Raw genomic sequence first — 22,629 nt, 5'->3', positions numbered from 1 at the left:
ATATTTGACTGGGCATCAACGGCATTGCAGACAACGTTAGGAAAAATAGCTCTGACTGTACCAGTGATGACCTCACACCGCCCCCCCCACCCCTCACCGTGCTCTAAACAATGCTTCGAGACAAACAACACAAACCAGCTACGAAAGCTACACCTTCCTACATTTCAACGGATTTCAACCGGTACATTTAATGTCAGGGAAATGTGTACGATATTTATCCTGAAACTGTTTTCTTCCCATGAACATCCATCAAAACAGAGGAGTGCCCTAAGGAATGAATGACAGTTAAATGTTAGCACCCCAAAGTCGCCCCCAAGCTCCGCCTCCCATACATGAGCAGCAGCAAAACAGCAACTCCACACCCCCAACAGCAAAAAAAGCATCGGCGACCCCCACCGAACACTCAAGCATTCTCAAAGCTGCTGCGCAGGTTGACTCTGTGGTTCAGAAAACATGTGGTGTGTTGACCTTCATCAGTCGTGGGATTGAGTTCAAGACCCAAGAGGTAATGTTACAGCTCTAAAGGATCCTCCTGTACTGTGCTCACCTCTGGTCGCCTCACTACAGGAAAGATGTGGAAAACATAGAAAGGGTGCAAAAGAGATTTACAAGGATTTTTCTGGATTGGGAGCAACTCTTATGGGAATAGGTTGGGTGAACTTGGTCCTTTCTTCTTGAAATGGTGGATGAGAGGTGACCTGATAGAGGTGTATTAGATGATGAGAGACATTGATCCTGTGGATTGTCGGAGGCTTTTTCTCAGGGCACAGTTTTAAAATGCTTGGAAGTAGGTACAGAGGCGATGTCAGGGCTCAGTTTCTATTACGCAGACAGTGGTGAGTGCGAGGAATGGGCTGCCGGCGGGGGTGGTGGAGGCGGATACAGTACGATCTTTTAAGAGACTTCTGGATAGCAATGTGAAGCTTAGGAAAATAGAGGGCTGGTAACCCTAGGAAATCGCAGCATCCTTTCCTACCACTATCACTCTGTTGCATTTACTCCCAAGGCCACTCACCCTGCCCTAAGCGGCGGTAACCACAGAGCGATAAAAATGTGGAACTCTTCTTGCAGCTCTGGTGGGCCGTTACCCTGGAAACGGAGGAAGTGGCTCACCAAAAATAACCGAAAAGGGAATTAACAAACTCAACATCGTATGCTGTGAGTTTAGTTATGACAAAGTTTAACACTGCAGTCATTTTGAAATGAAGAAACTAAAAATTGTGAAGTCCGCCTTTAACGTGCTACATTCAATTAATCGTCTAGTAGCTCTGGCTAACTAAAATGATCAATACTTAGCGATCAATAATATATGAACCACTGCCGTGAATATACCCAGTAACAGCCTCAATCACCATCTGTTGCAACAAACTCCACAAATCGACAAATAAAGGGGAACATAAATCATTGTTGCTCTGGATCTCATGCAGGAACAAATATCACAAAGAAATAAATATCAGCATTATATAAAATCATGTCATAGCTTAAAACATTGGTGATAAGTCCATAAACTGACGTTAGGCACAGGAGTAGCTGTACATATGGTGAGTGCCAGGAAATGGTAAACACGTGGTAATGGAGGTGTGGTGGGGTGAGTTTGTGGGTTGAGGTGTACCCGGCCTTGAGCCCTTCTCTCTCTATGTCATCTCATTGTTATGTGATGGACCCCACAACTGTCGTGACGCTGGCGAACTTGACATTGTGATTCCCCGGGCGTTTAGCCGTGCGGTCATGTGTGAACAGAGTGTACAGCAATGGGCTCAGCACACAGCCCGTGTTGAGGATAACTGGGAGTGAGGACCGTTCTGCATCCTGACTTTCTGAAGCCTGTTGTTTCAGTAGTCCAACACCCAGTTGAACAGGGCTGTATTTACATGGTAATGCAAATATGTATATTCATTGTTGCATTGCTGCACGCTTAAGTGTTCGGTGGGGGTCCCAGATGTATTTTTTTTTTGGTGGGGAGGTTGGTGCTTTAGTTATTCGCAGACACAAGAATTTAATGGAATTTTTAACCACTTAATTGAACAAAGAACAACACTTAACGATAATCACCACAATGTATTGTGTGATGTCCTTTGTAAATATCCTATAGCTGACATTTGAAACAGACAGGCCGCATCCAACAATGTGTTTTGATTTTGGAACAGATTCGGCACTGCTGGAAGTTCTGTAGTGATGAAACTACCAACAGATTTACTGGAGGCACCTCAAGACAGGGTTAAAACTGCCATTAGAATTTCAGCTTCCATATTACAAAATGGCTGAGAGCTCAGTATTCATCTTTGTCACAATGAAACTCAAAGTATGCGAGGTTGTTCCTTATTTCCTATTTTTTACTTAGTTCTGCTCAGCCACTTCCTCCATCACCAGGGTAACAGCCCAACAGAGCTGCAGAGTGCTGAACATTTTTATCGCTCTCTGGTCATTCACTGTATGAAGTATATGATGTTTATGTTGTAATAAAGAGAGAACTAATGAATGTAGAGATTGCATTTATGCAAATCTGTTTAGGATGTCACAAACAGGGATCACTCCCTCTACGATCCCCTTGTCCATTCATCCCTCCTCACAAATCCTCCTCCAGATATTTATCCTTGCGTACGGCCTAAGTGCTACACCTACCCGTACACCCCCTCCATCACCTCCATTCAGACACAAAACAGTCCTTGCAGGTGAGGCAACGCTTCACCTGGGAATCGGCTGGGGTCATCTACTGTGTCCGGTGCTCCCGATGCGGCCTCCTTCACACTGGTGAGACCCGCAATAAATTGGGAGGTCGTTTTGTCGAGCATCTCTGTATCATCTGCCACAAGGGGTACTTTGCAGTGGCCAAACTTGTTAATTCTGATTCCCATTCCGACTATTGATCTATGGCCTCCTCTTGTGTCAAGATGAAACCGGCCTCAGGGTGGAGGAACAACACTTTATATTCCATCTGGGTACCCTCCAACCTGATTGTATGAATATTGAATTCTCCTTCCAGTAAGCAAATTGACCCCCACCCATTTCTCTATTCCCCACTCTGAACTTCCATTTCTGCTGACCGGCCTATTACTTCCCCCTGGGTCCCCTCCTTCCCTTTATCCTATTGACAACTCTCCGATTCTTTATTCTCCAGCCCTTAATCTTCCCACCACTTGACTTCACCAATCACCTTCCACCTCCCCTCTTTCTCCATCCCGACCTTTTCATTCAGATCACTTCCCCTCCTCCTCAGCAATGAAAAAGGGTCGTGGTCCAAAATGTCGACTGTTTACTCTTTTCCATACACACTGCCTGTTGTGCTGAGATCCGCCAGCATTTTGTATGTGTTACTTTGGATTCAACGTTCATACCAAGGGGCTGAACATACCAGTCGGTATATGAGGTGTTGCTCCTCCAGCCTGAGTTGGGCCTCATCATGGCGGCAGAAGAGGCCATGTATCGACATGTCCGAATGGGAACGTGTAGCAGAGTTGAAGTGTGTGTGAACTGGAAAATCCTGTCTCGAAGAAGCGGTCCCCAATCTGCGTCGGTTCTCGCCGATGTGGAGGAGGCCGCACCGGGAGCACCGGGTGCAATAGATGACTCCAACAGACTCACCAGTGAATTTTTGCCTCACCTGGAAGGACTGTTCGGGGCCATGATGGTGGTAAGAGAGGAGGTCTATGGACAAGTGTAGCACTTACGCTTGCAAGGATGAGTACTAGGTGGGAGATCTGTGGGGAGGGACGTTTGGACCAGGTAGTCGCGGAGGGAACTATCCCTGCGAAAAGCAGAGAGGGGTCGGGAGGGATAGATGTGCTTAGTGGTGGGGTCCTGTTGAAAGTGGCGAAAGTTGAGGAGGATAATATACTGGATCCGGAGGCTGGTGGGGTGGTAGGTCAGGAAAGGGGAACTCGGTCCCTGTTGTGGTGAAGGGAGGATGGGGTGGGGGCCGAAGTGCGGGAAATGGAGGAGATGCGGGTGAGAGCATCATTGATGACGGCAGAAGGGAAACCACGATTCTTAAATAAAGAGGACATTTGAGATGTCCTGGAATGGAAAGCCTCATCCTGGGAGCAGAGGCAGCGGAAACTGAGGAGCTGGGAATAGGGAATAACATTTTTGCATGTGGCTCCATCCCAGTTTCACTCTGCCTCCTCCTCTAGCTGCCTATCACCTCTCTCATCGTTCTGCCTTCTTCTACAACACATAGTGCTTTACCTTCATTACCTTTCCTGCCTATCACCTCTCTGCTTCCCCATCCCTACCAACTGATCTTTCCCTTTCCTATTTTTTCACCTGGCACCTACCAGCCTTCTCCTTCCCACCCTACCCCCACCTTCTTTATAGGGCCCCTGCCCCCTCCCTCTCAGTCCTGCCGAAGGGTCTCGGCCCGAAACGTTGACTGCTCGTTTCCACGGATGCTGCCCAACCTGCTGAGTTCCTTCAGCGTGTTGTGCGTGTTTCTTTGACCCCAGCACCTACAGAAATCCCGCTCCTCATACTAACACGGGTTATACAGACCAAAGAAAAAACTGCCGGAGGAACTCAGTGGGTTGAGCAGCATCTGTGGAGGGAAATGGACTGTCAACATTTCGGGCCGAGACCATCCCTCTGGACTGAGAGTGGACGGGAAATAGTCAGAGAAAAGAGGAGAGGGGTGGTGACGGGGCTGGAACTGGGGTGTGAGAGGTGGATCCAGGTGAGGGGGAGGTGGGAAGGTGGAAATAGTGACAGAGGCCGGCAGATGCGTGGAGACCGAACGGGATCGAGGAAGTAAGGATTGGATAGAAATACGTGGCTGAGATGGGAGAGTAGCCGCCATCTTGCAGACGGTTTTGGTGCTGCTGTTTCTCAATTGGTGTTTCCGTGTTCCTGTTCAGTGAGGCTCCGGAGGAATGTGAGTAGGAGTTAGTGTTTATAAACATAAAAGCGACTTCAATGAAACCTGCACAAATCGGCTGGGATTTGTGGATTGGACCGGGATATGAATCCAACCCGTAACGCTGAGAACTGGGAGGTGGAGAGATGGGGATGGGAAGATACAGCAGGAAAAATCAAAAATGTAGTTGGTGTAACATGCGGCAGGTAGGTTGGACAGCGTGTGAGAGGCGAGGAGCTGGATCACCGGTTCAGGTGGGAGACCCTCCACCCGTCACGTGATCCAGGTTCTCGAACGCAGATCTGCAGCATCTCAGGTTTTCGCTTCCGAGGCCCCGCCCCCGCTCTCACAGACTCCGGATGGGCGGGGTTTACGTTCAGTTCTCTGTTGAAGCTGATCGTCTGCTGGGTGCGGGTGGTCCGATCGCACTCTCCGGGACAAATTGATCACGTTCTCATCGGTCAGTATTGAGGCCGGTCACTAGGGGTGAACGCGACCGACAATTTCCCATCGGTGAGTACTGAAGCCGATCCCGGGGGAGGGGAACATCATGTTGGGCAGAAAGTCCCGTCAACTTCCTCGAACTGGCGGCCTCGTCCCGCTTCCTGGACACAACCTGTCGTGGTCGGTCCGGGTTAGGGGACCTTCACACCGAACCGCCTGAGATGAGCCGCCGCTCAGCCCCTGGTGTTCTGGTCCCAGGAGCGGGATGAGGTGGTGATGCCGAGATTGAGCCCATCCATTAAGATGTACCTGGGGAACTTTACCTCCATCACCCGACTCGGTATCGGATCCAAACTTCACCTGGATCGACTCCTGGGGTCGATAATTGTTTTACAAATTTCCAGCATACTGGAAGCGGCCGTTCGGCCTGTTGTGTTCTTGCAGACTCGCGGGTTAAACAGAGTAATCGCACTCTCGGGACACTGCTCCACGTGTATGAGAAATTCTTCTTTCCCCCGTTCAGACAGGACAGTGAGATCCAGATCGCTCATGTCCTCCCGGGGGGCTGGAAAGTTTATTTCCATCTTCTTTCCATTGCTACGACTTGTCAAAACGCTGACAGCGTTTTCCGATATCTGGCCCTATTAATGCGAGAATTAAGTATTTTTTTTCATTTGTCTGAGTTTCTCTGAAATGTGTACACTCCCATTTGTGGAGTGTAGTGCAGTGCAGTTAGATATGTGGTGCAAGGTCACATCGATTTAGACTGAGGTCAGGAGTCCACTCTTCACGCTGTTCGCTTCTAACAGCAGAATGGACACCGTCCTTGAGCCCGGTGGCATGTTTCTGTTTTATTTTATCTTCGCCCCGATGGGGCATTAGAAATGAGAATGGGTTATACGGATCTTTGATTATGGTGTTTGCTTTACAGAGGCAGTGGGAAGTGTAGACAGAGTCCATGGAGGGGAGGTTGGTTTCTATGATGTGCTCAGCTGTGTCCACAGTTCTCCGCTATTTTATTCAGTTAAAGGAAGAGCAGTAGCCGTATGAAGATGTGAATTATCGGGATGGGATACTTTCTGCGGTGCATTGATAAAGTGTGTAGAGTAGAAAGGGGCATATACCAAAGTTGTTATTGTTTGTTCTGGTTTTATTATATTAGAATCTGTTATCTACTAGTGCGTACTGTTATTTAAGGGTCTGTGTATTGCGGGAGGAACATCAGAGATCGCCCTTCATCCCATTCTCCCATCTGACTCCATTTGCTCATCCCCTGCCAATCTGGGTCAACCTCTGTCCAGCATCTGTCCCACCACCTCAATGAGAAATATTAACCATCTTGTTCAATCTCTGTCCAGCCTGTATTCCACCACCTCAAAGATGTATATCAACCATCTTGTACAAACTCTGTCCGGTCTGTATCCCACCATATCAATGAGAAATATCAACCATCTTGTTCAACCTCTGCCCGACCTGTATCCCATCAACTCACGAATATATATCAATCATCTTGTTCAACCTCTGTCCAGTCTGTATCTCACCTATGATTATTCATCAACAATCTTTCTCCTACCGTTGTCTTCATTGTGAAGTATTTTGCCTTACTGAGCTATTTCTGAAATCTTTTGTTGTTAACAGGAAATACCAGAGAATTTGTTGAATGTAGCACAAGGAATGGTAAAGGCAGCCATTACAATCTTAGCTTAAACTTTACGAAATGGAAAAGGTGGGAATATGGTGTTGAAATAAATATCAGTCATGTTTGAGTGGTGGAGCAGACTCGATGGACCGAATTTCCTAATGTCTTTCCATGACTGGATGATGACTCTTTCCAGATCAGGTTTTATTACGTGTGAGGGACAATTACAGATTTGTTCACTGAGGGATGTCCGATTGGGTGTTGTAGAGACCGGTGCTTGGAGCCCAGTAGTCCCCAAATTGAGTCAACTATTTGATTGAGGAACCAAATTCAACATTCCCAAAAGCAAACACGAGGTAATCTGCAGATGTTAGAAATTCAAACAATACACACAAAATGCTGGTGGAACACAGCAGGCCAGGTAACATCTATAAGGAGAAGCACTGTCGACGTTTCGGGCAGAGAGCCTTCATCAAGACTAATTGAAAGGAGGGATACTAATAGATTTGAAAGTAGTGAGGGGAGGCAAGAATGCGAAATGATAGAAGGCCGGAGGGGATGGGATGAAGCCAAGAGCTGGAAAGGTGATTGGCGAAAGTGATACAGAGCTGGAGAAGGGAAAGGATCATGGGACGGGAGGGCTCAGGAGAAATAAAGGAGGAGGGGGAGGACCAGAAGGAGATGGGGAACAGGCAGGGCGATGGGCAGAGAGAGAAAAAAAGAACAAACAACTAAGTATGTCAGTGATGTGGTAAGAAGAGGAGGAGGGGCATTAACGGAAGTTAGAGAAATCAAAGTTCATGCCATCAGGTTGGAGGCTACCCAGCCGGTATATAAGGTGTTGTTCCTCCAACATGAGTGTGAATTCATCTGTACAGCAGAGGAGGCCATAGACAGACATATCAGAATGGGAATGGGACATGGAATTAAAATGTGTAGCCATTGGGAGGAGCCGGGGTCGGGATCACTCTCTGCGGGCCGAAGATATCACTTTCCCATCGGTGAGTATTGAGACCGATCCCGAGCGGGAGATCTGATGTTGGCCGTGAGCCCCGAACTGAGGGCCAATTACTCATTTAGTACCCAGTTATATGGGCTCGTCAAAAATGTGTCGATTCCACTTAATCTGCATTGAATGATCCAAACCAAGAGCCCAGGCTGTCTATTTCCGCAGAATTGAAATGGTACTCCCGCCAACAGGTCACGTGAGGCTGTGTGCCGCAGGCTCCTCGCGTTTGTCCTTGTGCTTTATGGCTGTTGTGCCTTCTCCCGGACTGGGGTGGCTGACAAAAGAGAACGTCCCAGGTTGTGGGGATCTTTGATTTCACTGCCTGCTTTACCGAGGGACTGGGAACTCTGGGGGGGGGGGGAGAGAATGGTTTCTGTGATATGCTGATCTGTATCTAAAAAGTCTCTGCAGTTCCTCACAGTCACGGGCAGATGAGTTACCATGCAAAGTCGTGATGTATCTGGATGGGGAATTTTCTATGGTGTGTTGATATAAAAAATGTTCAGCGTCAAAGTATATCTGACAAAGTTCTTATTGTTTGCTCTAACTTTGTCATTTTAGAATATTTTATGCAGTAGTATATACTATTAATTCAGTATCTGTGTATTGCTGGAGGACCATCAGTAATCGCCCTTGATTCCTTCACCCACCTGGTTCCATCTGCTCATCCCTGCCCATCTTGTTCAACCTCTGTCCAGTCTCCTAACCCCCACCCCGCCCGCATCAGTGATATGCATCAAACATCTGGGTCAAATTCTGTCCACCCCGTATCCCACACCTCAATGTAATACTTTAGCAATCTTTCCTCCAACCCTTGTCTTCCTTTTGAAGTGTTCTTTTGCACCTTTGGCCTCAATGAGTCAATTCCAGAGTCGGTTATTGTTAGCTGGAATGCCGGAGGGCCTTCGGGTACCAGTCCTGTTGTGCATTGGTATGGAGGTGCTGGTATTTGAACTCTGACTGGCTAACACACTGCGGCATTTTACTGGCAGCAAAGAGTACTGGGAGAGTTGGTGCTTGGGCTATAATCCCGTGATCAGCATTCCAGGCAAATGGAACTGTTGATGATTTAGCTTTGACGTTGGATTGTGCTTCTACAAATGGGGCTGGATGATCGTCCTTCTGCAATAAAGCAGAAATTTCGAACAGGTGGACTTTGGTTGTGGGGAAATCCTGGATTGTCAGATGGGAGGGGTGTTCGATGTGTGAGACTCTCAGGGTTGTTAAATGATAGGTTCAGCTGTTTGATCCTGTGAGGTTGGGAACTGGATATCACAGTTTTTGATCTTGGTGAAAAAGGACCCGGGGATCGAGCTGCTTGGACTTATGAGGTGTTGAGAGAGTATTCCTGGTCTGGGATCAGATTTTTCTTTTCTGGAGTTCCTTTGGAAGCAAAGACTGCTGCTGAGGAAATGATGGGTTCCCAGTCCATCCTCACAGGGAGAGGCTATGAGTGAATGTGCTGATCCGTGTTTACAACAATAGAAAAGAAATAGACTCGTGAGTTTTGGTGTTCAAACTGTGTTTGGAAATCCGCCCCCCCCCCTCACTGTCACCTGTCTGTCACTCGATGGAAATCAGGCAGAATTTCGCGTTGCTGGAGATCTTAACTAAAAACTGTAAATGTTTGAAGTCATTCTGATGAAACGTTATTACCTGAATGGTAAAGTTTGTTCCTCTCCCCACAGTTGTTCCTTACCTGCTGAGCGTTTCAGGTAATTCCAGCTTCTTTTTATTACATTCATTCTGGACTGGTTTATATTTTCCGAAATGGACCTGATTTAACCTGGGAATGGAAATGACTCGTTCTGTGATAGGAGAACAGTAAAGAAAGCACAACTTTTCCCTGTCAATTATCCTCGTACCAATTTGTCTGTTATTTCAGGAAATGTGTTCAGTACGGTTATTGCTAAGAAGGTTTACAAGAATAATCTCAGGAATGATCAGCTTTAAATATGAGGAGCACTTGATGTTTCTGGACCTGTACTCTGTACTCAGAGGGTCGATGCTGGTGGCCAGGGTGAGGGTAGTTAAGTAAACCTACCGAATGCTGAAAAGCCTGGATACAGTGGACATGGAGAGGATGTTTCCATTAGTCGGAGTGTCTGTAATCTTACAGCACAACCTCAGAATAAAAATCCTTCCCTTTAAAACTGAGATGAGAAAACATATGTCAAAAAGATGTCTGAAATGTAGAATTTGTTGCCGCAGAGGTAGGGTGAGGCTGCCTTTGAGTGTATTTATAACATAGATTAATATATTCATGATTGCTAAGTCACTTCAGGGTTACAGAAGGAAGGCAGGAATATGGTGTTAAAATAAATCTCAGCCATGTTTGAGCGGTGGGGCAGACCAGATGGATCGAATCAAATAATTTTGTTCCTGTGTCTTATGTCGTAACATGACTGAATGATGGCTCCTTCTTATCCCATATCACTTTGTGACGTGTGAGGGACAATAGATTGTTCACTGAGATCATTATATCTGCCTTCAAAGTTTAAATATTAGTCAGTTTTGTTATTAGTAACATTTAGTAGAAATGTTTGGTTCTCCTTTTTATTGCTAATGTGCTTCATTATCTTTCATGTTAAAGTCAGACCTGAGGTGAGAGGTTTAATGGAAGGAAAACCCCAACTGGAAGCAAACCACAGATGAAGACGAGGGAACAGCAACAAGTGAACCAGCCCGAGGATTGAGAGCATCAACTGGAGAGGACTCATCTGAATCGGAGATTCCAGGATTCAGTCAGGAGGACGTTTGGTGAGTCTCACTTACTCAAACACTATAGACATTTCATACCTGTACAAAGGAAGGTAGGAAATAGTTGGAGTGAGACTGAATGTGCCCAGAAGTAACAGTTATGCCTCAGTCAGACCCAGTTCCAATCTCTCCAGGTCTGGTAATAAGCTGCGAGCAGCACAGCCGTTTAAAACCAGTCCCTCTCACTCACAGTGTTTACTCAGATCAAGATCTTGCATCTCCTGAAGTAGCTTTTGGTCAGTTCTGAGTGGGGAGAGGGAAAGAGAGGGGAGTGTTTATACTGACTGCCTTTCAAAAAGAGTAATTGTTTGAACTTGCTGCAAACTCTCTACCCATACCCTATACTTTCTCAGCTAAGTTATTGACATAGATGACGAGTAGCAATGGGCAGGACGCCAGGAAATGACACTAAGCTCGGGACTCGAGTTCGAGAAACAACCTCTCACCCTCTGTTTGCAGACCCTGGGGCTCTGTAACAAACTCAATTGTAATAGGAAGATTAGTCAGTGATTAAGATGATGAGAGAATTGTGGCCTCCTGAAAGGATATGCGAGCTGAGCTGCCTGATTCATTGGACCAGATCCAACCTCGGGTTGACAACGTAATTTACCCCTTGCCCATCCACCCAGGTCATGTTACTTCCGATTACTCACAGTACCCCAACCACCCTCAGTCCCACCAGTGGCCCCACAGCATTCTGACCATTCACCCCACACCGATACATAATCAGGCCCCCTTCACCAACGTCCACCCTCCCTGCTTGGGGAACCAGAGCAAACTGATCCCGCAATCCTGACTCAGTGCAAAACTAAAACCAGGGATGCAAGACTGGAGAGCCCGGAGCCTCCCGCTGTCCGGCTCGGTCCCGACCCGTTCCCACTGCAACCAGCCCTCGATTTACAAAAAACCCAGATCAACCCCTTCCTCACGTCATCTGAACAGGAAACACCCCGGTATTAGCTGCGGTTGACATCGTGCTGCGACTTACAGTAGGTCCCCTTATGTGGTTAAACTCCCCACTGTCGGAAATGGAGACCCGAACCGTATGTGGTCAAACTCCCCGCTGTCAGAAATGGAGACCGGAACCGTACGCGGTCAGACTCCCCGCTGTCAGAAATGGAGACCGGAACCGTACGTGGTCAAACTCCCCGCTGTCAGAAATGGAGACCCGAACGGTACGCGGTCAGACTCCCTGCTGTCCGAAATGGAGACCCGAACCGTACGCGGTCAGACTCCCTGCTGTCAGAAATGGAGACCGGAACGGTACGCGGTCAAACTCCCCGCTGTCAGAAATGGAGACCGGAACCGTACGTGGTCAGACTCCCTGCTGTCAGAAATGGAGACCGGAACCGTACGTGGTCAGACTCACCGCTGTCAGAAATGGAGACCGGAACCGTACGTGGTCAGACTCCCTGCTGTCAGAAATGGAGACCCGAACGGTACGCGGTCAGACTCCCCGCTGTCAGAAATGGAGACCCGAACGGTACGCGGTCAGACTCCCTGCTGTCCGAAATGGAGACCCGAACGGTACGCGGTCAAACTCCCCACTGTCAGAAATGGAGACCGGAACCGTACGCGGTCAGACTCCCTGCTGTCAGAAATGGAGACCGGAACGGTACGCGATCAAACTCCCCGCTGTCAGAAATGGAGACCGGAACCGTACGTGGTCAGACTCCCTGCTGTCAGAAATGGAGACCGGAACCGTACGTGGTCAGACTCCCTGCTGTCAGAAATGGAGACCCGAACGGTACGCGGTCAGACTCCCTGCTGTCAGAAATGGAGACCCGAACGGTACGCGGTCAGACTCCCTGCTGTCAGAAATGGAGACCCGAACGGTACGAGGTCAGACTCCCTGCTGTCCGAAATGGAGACCCGAACGGTACGCGGTCAAACTCCCTTCTGTCCGAAATGGAGACCTGAACCGTATGCGGTCAAACTCCCCGCTGTCGGAAATGGAGACCCGAACCGTACGCGGTCAAACTCCCGGCGTGGAAATGAAATCGCTCGGTGGATTGGTTCGGAGACTTGTGAACATACGTGATTAACGACCCTGCAACTAGGGACTGAATAAATATTTAGTCTAATAATTCTAATCAGACACACTATCTCCTCGGCTTTCTCTCTCATCCCTAGCTACTTACCACATCTCCCTCACCACTCCCTCCTCCCAGTCCCTCTTCATTATGCAGCCCTCTACCCCAGCCCTTACTTCTTTCTCCCTCTCGTCCGCACCGTCTTGCCTCTCCCTCACCCCTTCCTTATCATCACCCCTCTCAATCATCCTTGGCTCCTCATCGCCTTTCTCCCTCTCCCGCTTCTCTATCCCTCTGTTACACCCTATTCGACCAGTCTCCCACTCTCTGTCACTCCTTTCCTCGCTTTCTACTCTCACCACTGTCTCTACTCCTCTAATCACAAATCGTACTCCACTCTCTTCTCTCTTCATCTCTTCACTATCTCATGCCTCTTTTAATTTCTCTCACACTCTCTCCCCTCTATCTATCTGTTTATCTTACTCTTCCATTCTCTCTCCCATACCACAATCCCTGTCCCTACCCCTTTCACCTGTCATCCCACTCCCAATCTCAGTCACCGTCTGTCTTCCCCTCTCCATGTCCTCCTCTCTCATGCACGCTGTCACCTCACTCAAACTCGTCTCTCTCACTCACTCACCTCTCCCTCTCTGTAACCTCCATTTCTAACCCTCTCCCTCGCTATCTCTCTCCCAATGTCCCACACTCTCCCCCTTGCTCTCCCAAACAATCTTCCTGCTGGCACCCGTATCCCACACTGTCTACCGCTCTCTCTCACCCTCTAAATGCACCGCTCATCCAAAGCGTTCCCCGTCTTCGCTCTCTCTCTCTCTCTCAACACACCCCTGTTCCTCTCTCCCTTCCTCCCTCTCTCCCTCCCTCTCGTCACACCCTGCGCTCTCCACCTCATCCCATACATCAACAATACTGAAATGCCAAGTACCGTTTGTAACTGGGATCTTTCTGGGTTCCAGATCCTCGGTAATGGTCTTTGTATATGAGGATCAGCAGGATCCTGGGATCCGAGTCCATAAGGCACTCAGAGCAGTTACACAGGTTGACTCTGTGGTTAAGAAGACATACAACACATTAGCTTTCATCAGTCATAAGATTCAGTTTAAAAGCCGAGTGTTAATGTTGCAGCTATATAGGACCCTGGTCAGACCCCACTTGGAGTACTGTTTTCAATTCTGGTCGCCTCACTACAAGAAGGATGTGGAAACCATAGAAATGGTGCAGAGGAGGTTTACAAGGATGTTGCCTGGATTGGAGAGCAGGCCTTATGAGAATTGTTTGAGTGAACTCAGCCTTTTCTCTTTGGAGCGACCGAGGAGGAGAGGTGACCTAATAGAGGTATACAAGATAATGAGAAGCATTGATCGAGTGGATAGTTAGCGGCTTTTTCGCAGGGCTGCAATGGCTAGCACGAGAGGGCATAGTTTTAAGGAGCTTGTAAGTAGGTACAGAGGAGATGTCAGGGGTAGTTTCTTTTACGCAATGGTGTGCGTGGAATGGGCTGTCAATGGCCTTGATGGAGGTGGAAACGATAGGGTCTTTTTAAGATACTCCAGCATGGCTAGATCCGTAGAAACAAAGAACACTACAGCACAGAAACAGGCCTTTTGGCCTTTCATGGCTGTGCCGAATCATTTTTCTGCCTAGTCCAACTGACCTGCAACTGGACAATATCCCTCCATACCCTTCTCATCCATGTACCTGTCCAAGATTTTCTTGTTAAAAGTGAACCTGCATTCACCACTTAATCTGGCAGCTCATTCCACACTCCCAACATTCTCTGTGTGAAGAAGCACCCACCCCCGCCATGTTTCCTTTAAACTTTTCCCCGTTCACCCTTTAACCATGAGCTCTGTTTTTTTTTCTTCCCTGACATCAGTGGAAAAAGCCTGTTTGCATTCCCTCTATCTATACCCATCATAATTTTATACTCCTCTATCAAATCACCCCTCATTCTCCTACGCTCCAGGGAATAAAGTCCCAAACTATTCAACCTTTCTCTGTAACTCAGTTTCTCAAGTCCCGGCAACATCCTTGTAAAAGTTTTCTGCACTCTTTCAACCTTATTAATATCTTTCCTGTAATTAGGTGACCAAAACTGCACACAATACTCCAAATTCTGCCTCACCAATGCCGTATACAACCTCACCATTACATTCCAACTCTTATAATACTTTGATTCATAAAGGCCAATGTACCAGAAGCTCTATTTACAACCTTATCTACTGGTGACACAACTTTTAGGGAATTATGAATCTATACTTCCAGATCCCTCTGTGCTACTGCACTCCTCAGTGTCCTACCATTTACCTTGTATGTTCTACCTTGGTTTGACCTTCCGAAGTGCAATACCTCACACTTGTCTGTATTAAACTCCATCTGCCATTTTTCCAGCTGGTTCAGATCCCTCTGCAAGCTTTGAAAACCTTCCTCGCTGTCCACTACACCTCCAATCTTTGTATCATCAGCAAATTTGCAGATCCAATTTGCCACATTAGCATCCAGATCATTGATATAGATGGCAAATAATAATGGACCCAGCACTGATCCCTGTGGCACACTACTAATCACAGGCCTCCATTCAGCATAGCAATCCTCCACTACCACTCTCTGGCTTCTTCCATTGAGCCAATGTCTAATCCAATTTACTACCTCTCCATGTATACCGAGCGAATGAATCTTCCTAACTAAACTCCCATGCGGGACCTTGTCAAAAGCCTGACTGAAGTCCATGTATTCAACATCCACTGCCTTCCCTTCATCCACTTTCCTGGTAACTTCCTCGAAAAAGGCTAATAGTTTGGTTAAACATGACCTACCAAGCACAAAGCCATGCTGACATTTTCTAATAAGTCCCTGTCTATCCAAATACTTGTGGACTCTATCTCCTAGTATTCCTTCCAATAATTTACCTACTACTGATGTCAAACTTACCGGCCTATAATTTCCCTGCTTACTTTTTGACCCACTTTTAAACAACGGAACTACAAAAGCTATCCTCCGGGACCTGACCCGTGGATATCGACATTATAAATATTTCACCCAGGGCCCCTGCAATTTCAACACCAGTCTCCTTTAAAGTCCGAGTGAATAACCTGTCAGGTCCAGGGGATTTATCTACTCTGATTTGCCTCAAGAAAGCAAGCACCTCCTCCTCTTCAATCTGTATGTTCCATGACCTTCCTACTTGTTTGCCTTGTTTCCATAGACTCCAATACAGTTTCCTTAAGAAATGCAGATGCAAAAAAAAAAACACATTTAATATCTCTCCCATTTCCATTGGTTCCATACATAGCCGACGACTCTGATCTTCAGGAGATCAATCTTATCCCTTACTATCCCTTTGCTCTTACCATACCTGTAGAAGCTCTTAGGATTATCCTTCACCCTGACTGCCAAAGCAACCTCATTTCTTCTTTTAACCTCCTGATTTCTTTCTTAAGTATTTTCTTCTCTTTTATACTCCTCAAGTATCTTATTTCATCCCTGTTGCCTATACATGTTATACATATATCTCCTCTTCTTTATCAGAGTTCCACTATCTCTCGAGAACCAAGGTTCCTTATAGTTACTCATTTTGCCTTTAACCCTAACAGGAACAAAAAAAATCTGCACTCTCAAAATTTCTCCTTTGAAGGTCTCCCACTTACCAATCACATCCGTGCCAGAGAACAACTTGTCCCAATCTACGCGTTTTAGATCCTTTCTCTTTTCTTCAAATTTGGCTTTTTTTCCAGTTTATAACTTCATCCCGAGGACCAGATCTATCTTTATCCATGATCAAGTTGAAAGTAATGTCGTTATGAACAATGGAAACGAAGTGCTCCCCTACACACACTTCCGTCACCTGCCCTAGATCATTTCCTAATAGGAGATCTAATATTACATCCTCCCTAGTTGGTATATCTATATATTGATTTAAAAAACTTTGCTGAACACATTTCACAAACTCTAACCCATCCAGACCTTTAACAGTCTGGAAGTCCCAATCAATGTGGGGACTCCCACACATTTTAGACATCCTCTTTCAGAGATCCTGATTTACTTCTTATGTGTTCTCTTGCTTCTTTTATGCTCCAGAAGAAACTGCCTGCCTATCCCTGATATGCAACTCCATTCATTTTGTGCTCTTGAAATCCAAGTTTCCCTACAGTTTCTATCTTTACCATTTATTCTGACAAGCACATACCCGCTTTGTACTTTCAAGATTTCACTTTGAAGCCTCCCATTTACCAAGCACACCTTTGCCATAAAGCAGCCTGTCCCAGTCCACAGTTGCCAGATCCTGGTGTTGATTCCAGGTGTTGATCCATGCCCTGAACACATCCACCTTTCCTACGCTGCTCCTTGTATTGAAATATACAGGGCTCAGCATATTCACTGCACCATGCTCAACGTTTTCATTCCTGAGTTTCTCTGAGGACTGAACAACAACTGTCTCCACAACCTGTCCACTCTCTGTTCTGTTATTCAGACTCCCATTCCCCTGCAACTTTAGTTTACCCCCACATACCCCAGCTCCCAGCATGTAGCTCTATCACCCCTTTGGCTTTCCTCTCCCAGATCAATAAAAGGACGTTCAGACCATGTAGTGGCAAAGAGGAATAAATGAGGCACTTATGAACTACATGAAATTCAATTGAACTCTTATGAAAGAAATAAAAGAAGGCATGAGGTTGCCCCAGCAGACAAGGTGAAGGAGAATCCTCATGGATTCTGCAGAAATGTTATGAGCAAAAGGATTGCAAGGGAAAAAATTATTCCTCTGGAAGATCAGAATGGTAATCCATATGAGGAGACAAAACAGATGTGGGGGAGCTTTTTCGCATCCGTATTTACACAGGAGATGGACACAGAGTCTATAGAAGTGAGGCAAAGCTGCATGAACTTCATGGACCCTGTACAGATTTCAGAGGTGGAGGCGTTTGCTGTCTTAAGGCAAATTCAGTTGCAAGATCAGTTCCTGAAGGTTGGAGAGTGGCTAATGTTATCCCACTTTTTCAAGAAGGGAGGGAAGGAGAAAACGGAGAACTATCGCCCTGTTAGCCTAACGTCAGTCGTGGGGAAGATGCTTGAGTCCATTATTAAGGACGAAATAGTGGCACATCTAGATGGCAGAAATAGGATTAGGCCGAGCCAGCATGGATTTACCAAGGGCAAATCATGCATGACTAATCTGTTGGAGTTTTTTGAGGGTGTAACAAGGATGTTAGACGAGGGTAAGCCAGTGGATGTTGTATACCTAGATTTTCAGAAGGCATTCGATAAGGTGCCACATAGGAGATTGGTGAGTAAAATCAGAGCTCATGGCATTGGGGGCAGGGTTTCAACATGGATAGAAAACTGGTTGGCAGATAGAAAGCAAAGGGTAGCAGTGAATTGGTGTTTCTCGGACTGGCTGGAGGTGACTAGTGGGGTACCACAGGGCTCTGTATTGGGACCACAGCTCTTTACGATTTATGTCAATGATTTAGATGAGGGCATTGAAAACTATATCAGCAAGTTTGCTGACGATACTAAACTGGCTGGCAGTGTGACATGCGAAGAGGACGTTAGGAGAATACAGGGAGACTTGGATAGGCTGAGTGAGTGGGCAGATACTTGGCAGATGTCATTCAATGTGAATAAATGTGAAGTTATCCACTTTGGAAGCAGGAACAAGGGGGCAGAGTATTGTCTGAACGGTGTAGAGTTAGGTAAGGGAGAAATGCAAAGAGACCTAGGAGTCCTAGTTCACCAGTCAATGAAGGTGAATGAGCAAGTGCAACAGGCAGTGAAGAGGGCAAATGGAATGTTGGCCTTTGTTACAAGGGGAATTGAATACAAGAACAATGATGTCCTTTTGCATTTGTACAGGGCCCTGGTGAGACCACACCTGGAATATTGTGTACAGTTTTGGTCTCCAGGTTTAAGGAAGGATATTCTGGCAGTTGAGGAAGTGCAGCGTAGATTCACTAGGTTGATTCCTGGGATGGCAGGGCTGTCTTATGCAGAGAGATTGGAGAGATTGGGCTTGTACACGCTGGAATTGAGGAGATTGAGAGGGGATCTGATTGAAACGTTTAAGCTAATTAAAGGATTTGATCGGATTGAGGCAGAAAATATGTTCCAGATGTTTGGAGAGTCCAGTACCAGAGGGCATGGATTGAGAATAAGAGGTCAGTTATTTAAAACAGAGTTGAGGAAGAGCTTCTTCTCCCAGAGAGTTGTGCAGGTGTGGAATGCACTACCTCGGAAGACGGTGGAGGCCAATTCTCTGGATGCTTTCAAGAAGGAGCTAGATAGATATCTGATGGATAGGGGAATCAAGCAATATGGGGACAAGGCAGGGACTGGGTATTGATAGTGAATGATCAGCCATGATCTCAGAATGGCGGTGCAGACTCGAGGGGCCGAATGATCTACTTCTGCACCTATTGTCTATTGTCTAAATTAGTGTGGATCAATCCCCAGGGCCTGACAAGTTGTTCCCTGTGACCGTGCGGAAGACAAGTGCAGAAATTGTCGCGGCCCAAGCACAGATATTTAAATAATCCTTAGTGACAGGTGTGCTACTGGAGGATTGGAGGACAGCTAATGTTCTTCTGCTGTTCAGGAAAGACGCTAAAAATTATCTATGAAATTGTACATTGGTGAGCTTGACATCAGTAATGGGAAAGTTATAGAAATGTATATGCAGGAACCAGATAAAGGTATTTGGACAGATTTGGGCTGATTAAAGATAGACAGCATGGCTTTGTGCATGGTAGGTCATGTCTAGCCAATCTTATAGAGTCTCTCGAGGAAGTAATCGGGAATGTAGATGAAGGCAAGGCAGTGGGTGTTGTCTACATGGACGTTAGGAAGGCACTTCACAAAGTCTCATATGGGAGTTTGATCAAGAAGGTTCGGTCACTCAGCATTCAAGACGAGATAGTAAATTGGATGAGACACTGTCTTTGGGAGAAGCCCGAGTGTGGTAGCAGATGGTTGCCTCACTGATCGGTGGCCAGGGACTAGTGGTGAGCCATAGGGATCAGTGCTGGATCTGATGTTGTTTGTCATCTATATCAAGAATCTGGATAATGGTGTGTTTAACCGGATCAGTAGATTTGTAGATGACACCAAGACTAGTGGTGTAGTGGACAGTGAGAAAGACTATCATGGCTTGCAGTGCGATCTGGACCGGCTGGGAAAATGGATTAAGTAATGGAAAAAGGTATTTACTGTAGACAAGTGTGAGGTTTTGCATTTTGGTATGATCTACCAATGGAGGTCTCTCACAGTGACTGGTCAGGCACGGAGGAGTTTTGTAGAAGAAAGGGACCTGGGAATACAAGTTCTTAATTCACTGAAACTGGTATCACTGTTAGATAGTGATGGGATAAAAAAAATCAGCCCATTGGCCTTCATAAACCAAAGAACTGAAAACAATAAATGGATGTTATGTTGACTTGAAGAAGACATTGGTGAGCCCTAATTTGGAGTACTGTGTGCAGTTCTGTTCACGTATCTACATGAAAGATGTAAAAGAGGTTGAAAGAGTTTAGAGAAAATTCACAAGGATGTTGCCAGGTCGAGAAGACTTGGGTTATTAGGAATGATTGAACAGGTCAGGACTTTATTCCTTGGAATGTAGAAGAATTGTGAGAAGATTTGATGGAGGTGTACCAAAATTATGAGGGTTATACATGGGGTAAATGGAAGCTTTTTCATTTTTCAAAAATGGCTTTTCCAACTGAGATTGGGTGGAACGATAACCAGAGGCCATGGATTAAGAGTGAAAGGTGAAACATTAAGGCGAATATGAGGGGATACTTCTTTAAACATCGATCATCCAGGTGTGGAATGAGCAGACAACCTAACTGGTGCATGCGTGCTCAACTTCAAAATATAAGAGGATTGTATAGGTACCTGGATGGTAGGGGTATGGGAACAGACAGCTTAAGTAGATCATCACAAACTAGATGGAACAAAGGGCCTGTTTCTGTGTTGTACCTTTCTATGATTCTGTGACAAGAACATGAAATAATGCTATTATTCTTCTAAATCATTTTATCAGCTGTGCGGACCAACCATTCATCCGGGCAGGGAATCTTCAGAAAGCTTTAAAACTGTTGGAACTTTAAATTGACAGCAGGTAAAAGAAAATCCCAGCTGCATGTCAACAAAGTCTAATACCGGGAGAGAATTTCAGTTACTGTGGCGCCAGGAACCCATGCAGCTCAGTGGGAAATGGGGTTAATACCAACTGAGAGAGTCAAACTGAGCCACGTCACGAATTGGAGATGGCAGAAATGCCCCATTCTTATCGAGACAGGAAGGACATCAGACAGTTTGATGGTCATTCCAGATACCAGCACTGTGCCCAGTCAGGAGATGATTTCTCTGTCCAACTTGGGTTGAACCTCACTGTAACAGTGTGATGTCAGATCATACCTTGGAAACTAAAGTGATCTCATCTGAAATATTGTTCTACACCCATTGATGGATTTTGTAAATCTTTTTTCAGGTTAAAAGCGAGAAGGAATTTGTCTCCAGGAATCTCAAACACGGCACGCCAATTTTGCTGTCTCGATCTAGATATTTATAAAGTGAAGTTGACCGTCCTTCCTGCTCAGACTGTGGGGAGGCTTCAACTAGGTCATCTGACCAACTGGCACGCCCGTCATTTTACACAGGAGAAAGGCCGTTCACCTGCTCAGACAGTGGGAGTAGATTCACTCGGTCACCTCAATTGAAGTTACATCAGCAAATTCACGCTGGGCAAGAACATTTACCTGTTCTTTGTGTGAGAGGAGATTCAGTCTGTCATCCCACCTGTGGACAGAACAGTCCGTTTCCACCGGGCAGAGGCCGGTCATCTGCTGAATTTGTGGGGAGGGATTTACTCGGTCATCTCACCTAATGGCGCTCCAGCGAGTTCACACCGGGGAGCGGCCGTTCACCTGCTCGGACTGTGGGAAGGGATTTACTCGGTCTTCCAGCCTACTGAGTCATCAGAGAATTCACACTGGGGAAAAGCCGTTCATCTGTTCGGTCTGTGGGAAGGGATTCACTCACTCATCCACCCTACTGAGTCATCAGCGTGTTCACACTGGGGAGAGGCCATTCACCTGCTCGGACTGCGGAAAGAGATTCACTCAGTTATCCAACCTACAGAGTCATCAGCGAGTTCACACCGGGGAAAAGCCGTTCACCTGCTCAGAATGTGGAAAGGGATTCAGACAGATATCCCATCTAGTGATTCATCAGCGAGTTCACACTGGGGAGAAGCCATTCACCTGCTCAGAATGTGGGAAGGGATTCACACAGTCAGCCAGCCATCAGACTCATCTGCGAGCTCACACTCGGGAGAAGCCGTTCACCTGCTCAGAATGTGGGAAGGGATTCACTCGTTCATCTTACGTACTGAGTCATCAGCGAGTTCACACTGGGGAGAAGCCGTTCACCTGCTCAGAGTGTGGGAAGGGATTCACTCACTCATCCCATCTACAGAGACACCAACGAATTCACACTGGGGAGAGGCCATTCACCTGCTCGGACTGTGGGAAGGGATTCACTCAGTCATCCAGCCTTCAGACTCATCTGCGAGTTCACACTGGAGAGAGACCGTTCACCTGCTCAGAATGTGGGAAGGGATTCACTCGTTCATCTTACCTACTGAGTCATCAGCGAGTTCACACAGGGGAGAAGCCGTTCACCTGCTCTGTCTGTGGGAAGGGATTCACTCAGTCATCCCACCTACAGAGTCATCAACGAGTTCACACTGGGGAGAAGCCATTCACCTGCTCAGAATGTGGGAAGAGATTCATTCATTCTTCCGACCTACTGAGTCATCAGCGAGTTCACACTGGAGAGAGGCCATTCACCTGCTCGGACTGCGGGAGGAGATTCACTCAGT

At 46.6% G+C, this 22,629-nt stretch overlaps 1 protein-coding gene across 1 annotated transcript in view; it reads left to right on the top strand.

The window, feature by feature from the left end:
• Positions 1-22,629, top strand: part of LOC132388053 (zinc finger protein 721-like) — an 87,059-nt gene that overhangs the window by 62,355 nt on the left and 2,075 nt on the right. The window contains exon 3 of the mRNA XM_059960410.1: positions 21,645-22,629. This exon is cut by the window's right edge and continues 2,075 nt beyond it. Within this exon, the coding sequence (XP_059816393.1) occupies positions 21,645-22,629 (985 nt within the window). The remainder of the gene's footprint in view (positions 1-21,644) is intronic.

The sequence above is a fragment of the Hypanus sabinus genome, unplaced genomic scaffold, assembly GCF_030144855.1.
Source record: "Hypanus sabinus isolate sHypSab1 unplaced genomic scaffold, sHypSab1.hap1 scaffold_259, whole genome shotgun sequence".
Lineage (NCBI taxonomy): Eukaryota > Metazoa > Chordata > Chondrichthyes > Myliobatiformes > Dasyatidae > Hypanus > Hypanus sabinus.
This window is presented reverse-complemented; position numbering and strand designations above follow the sequence as displayed.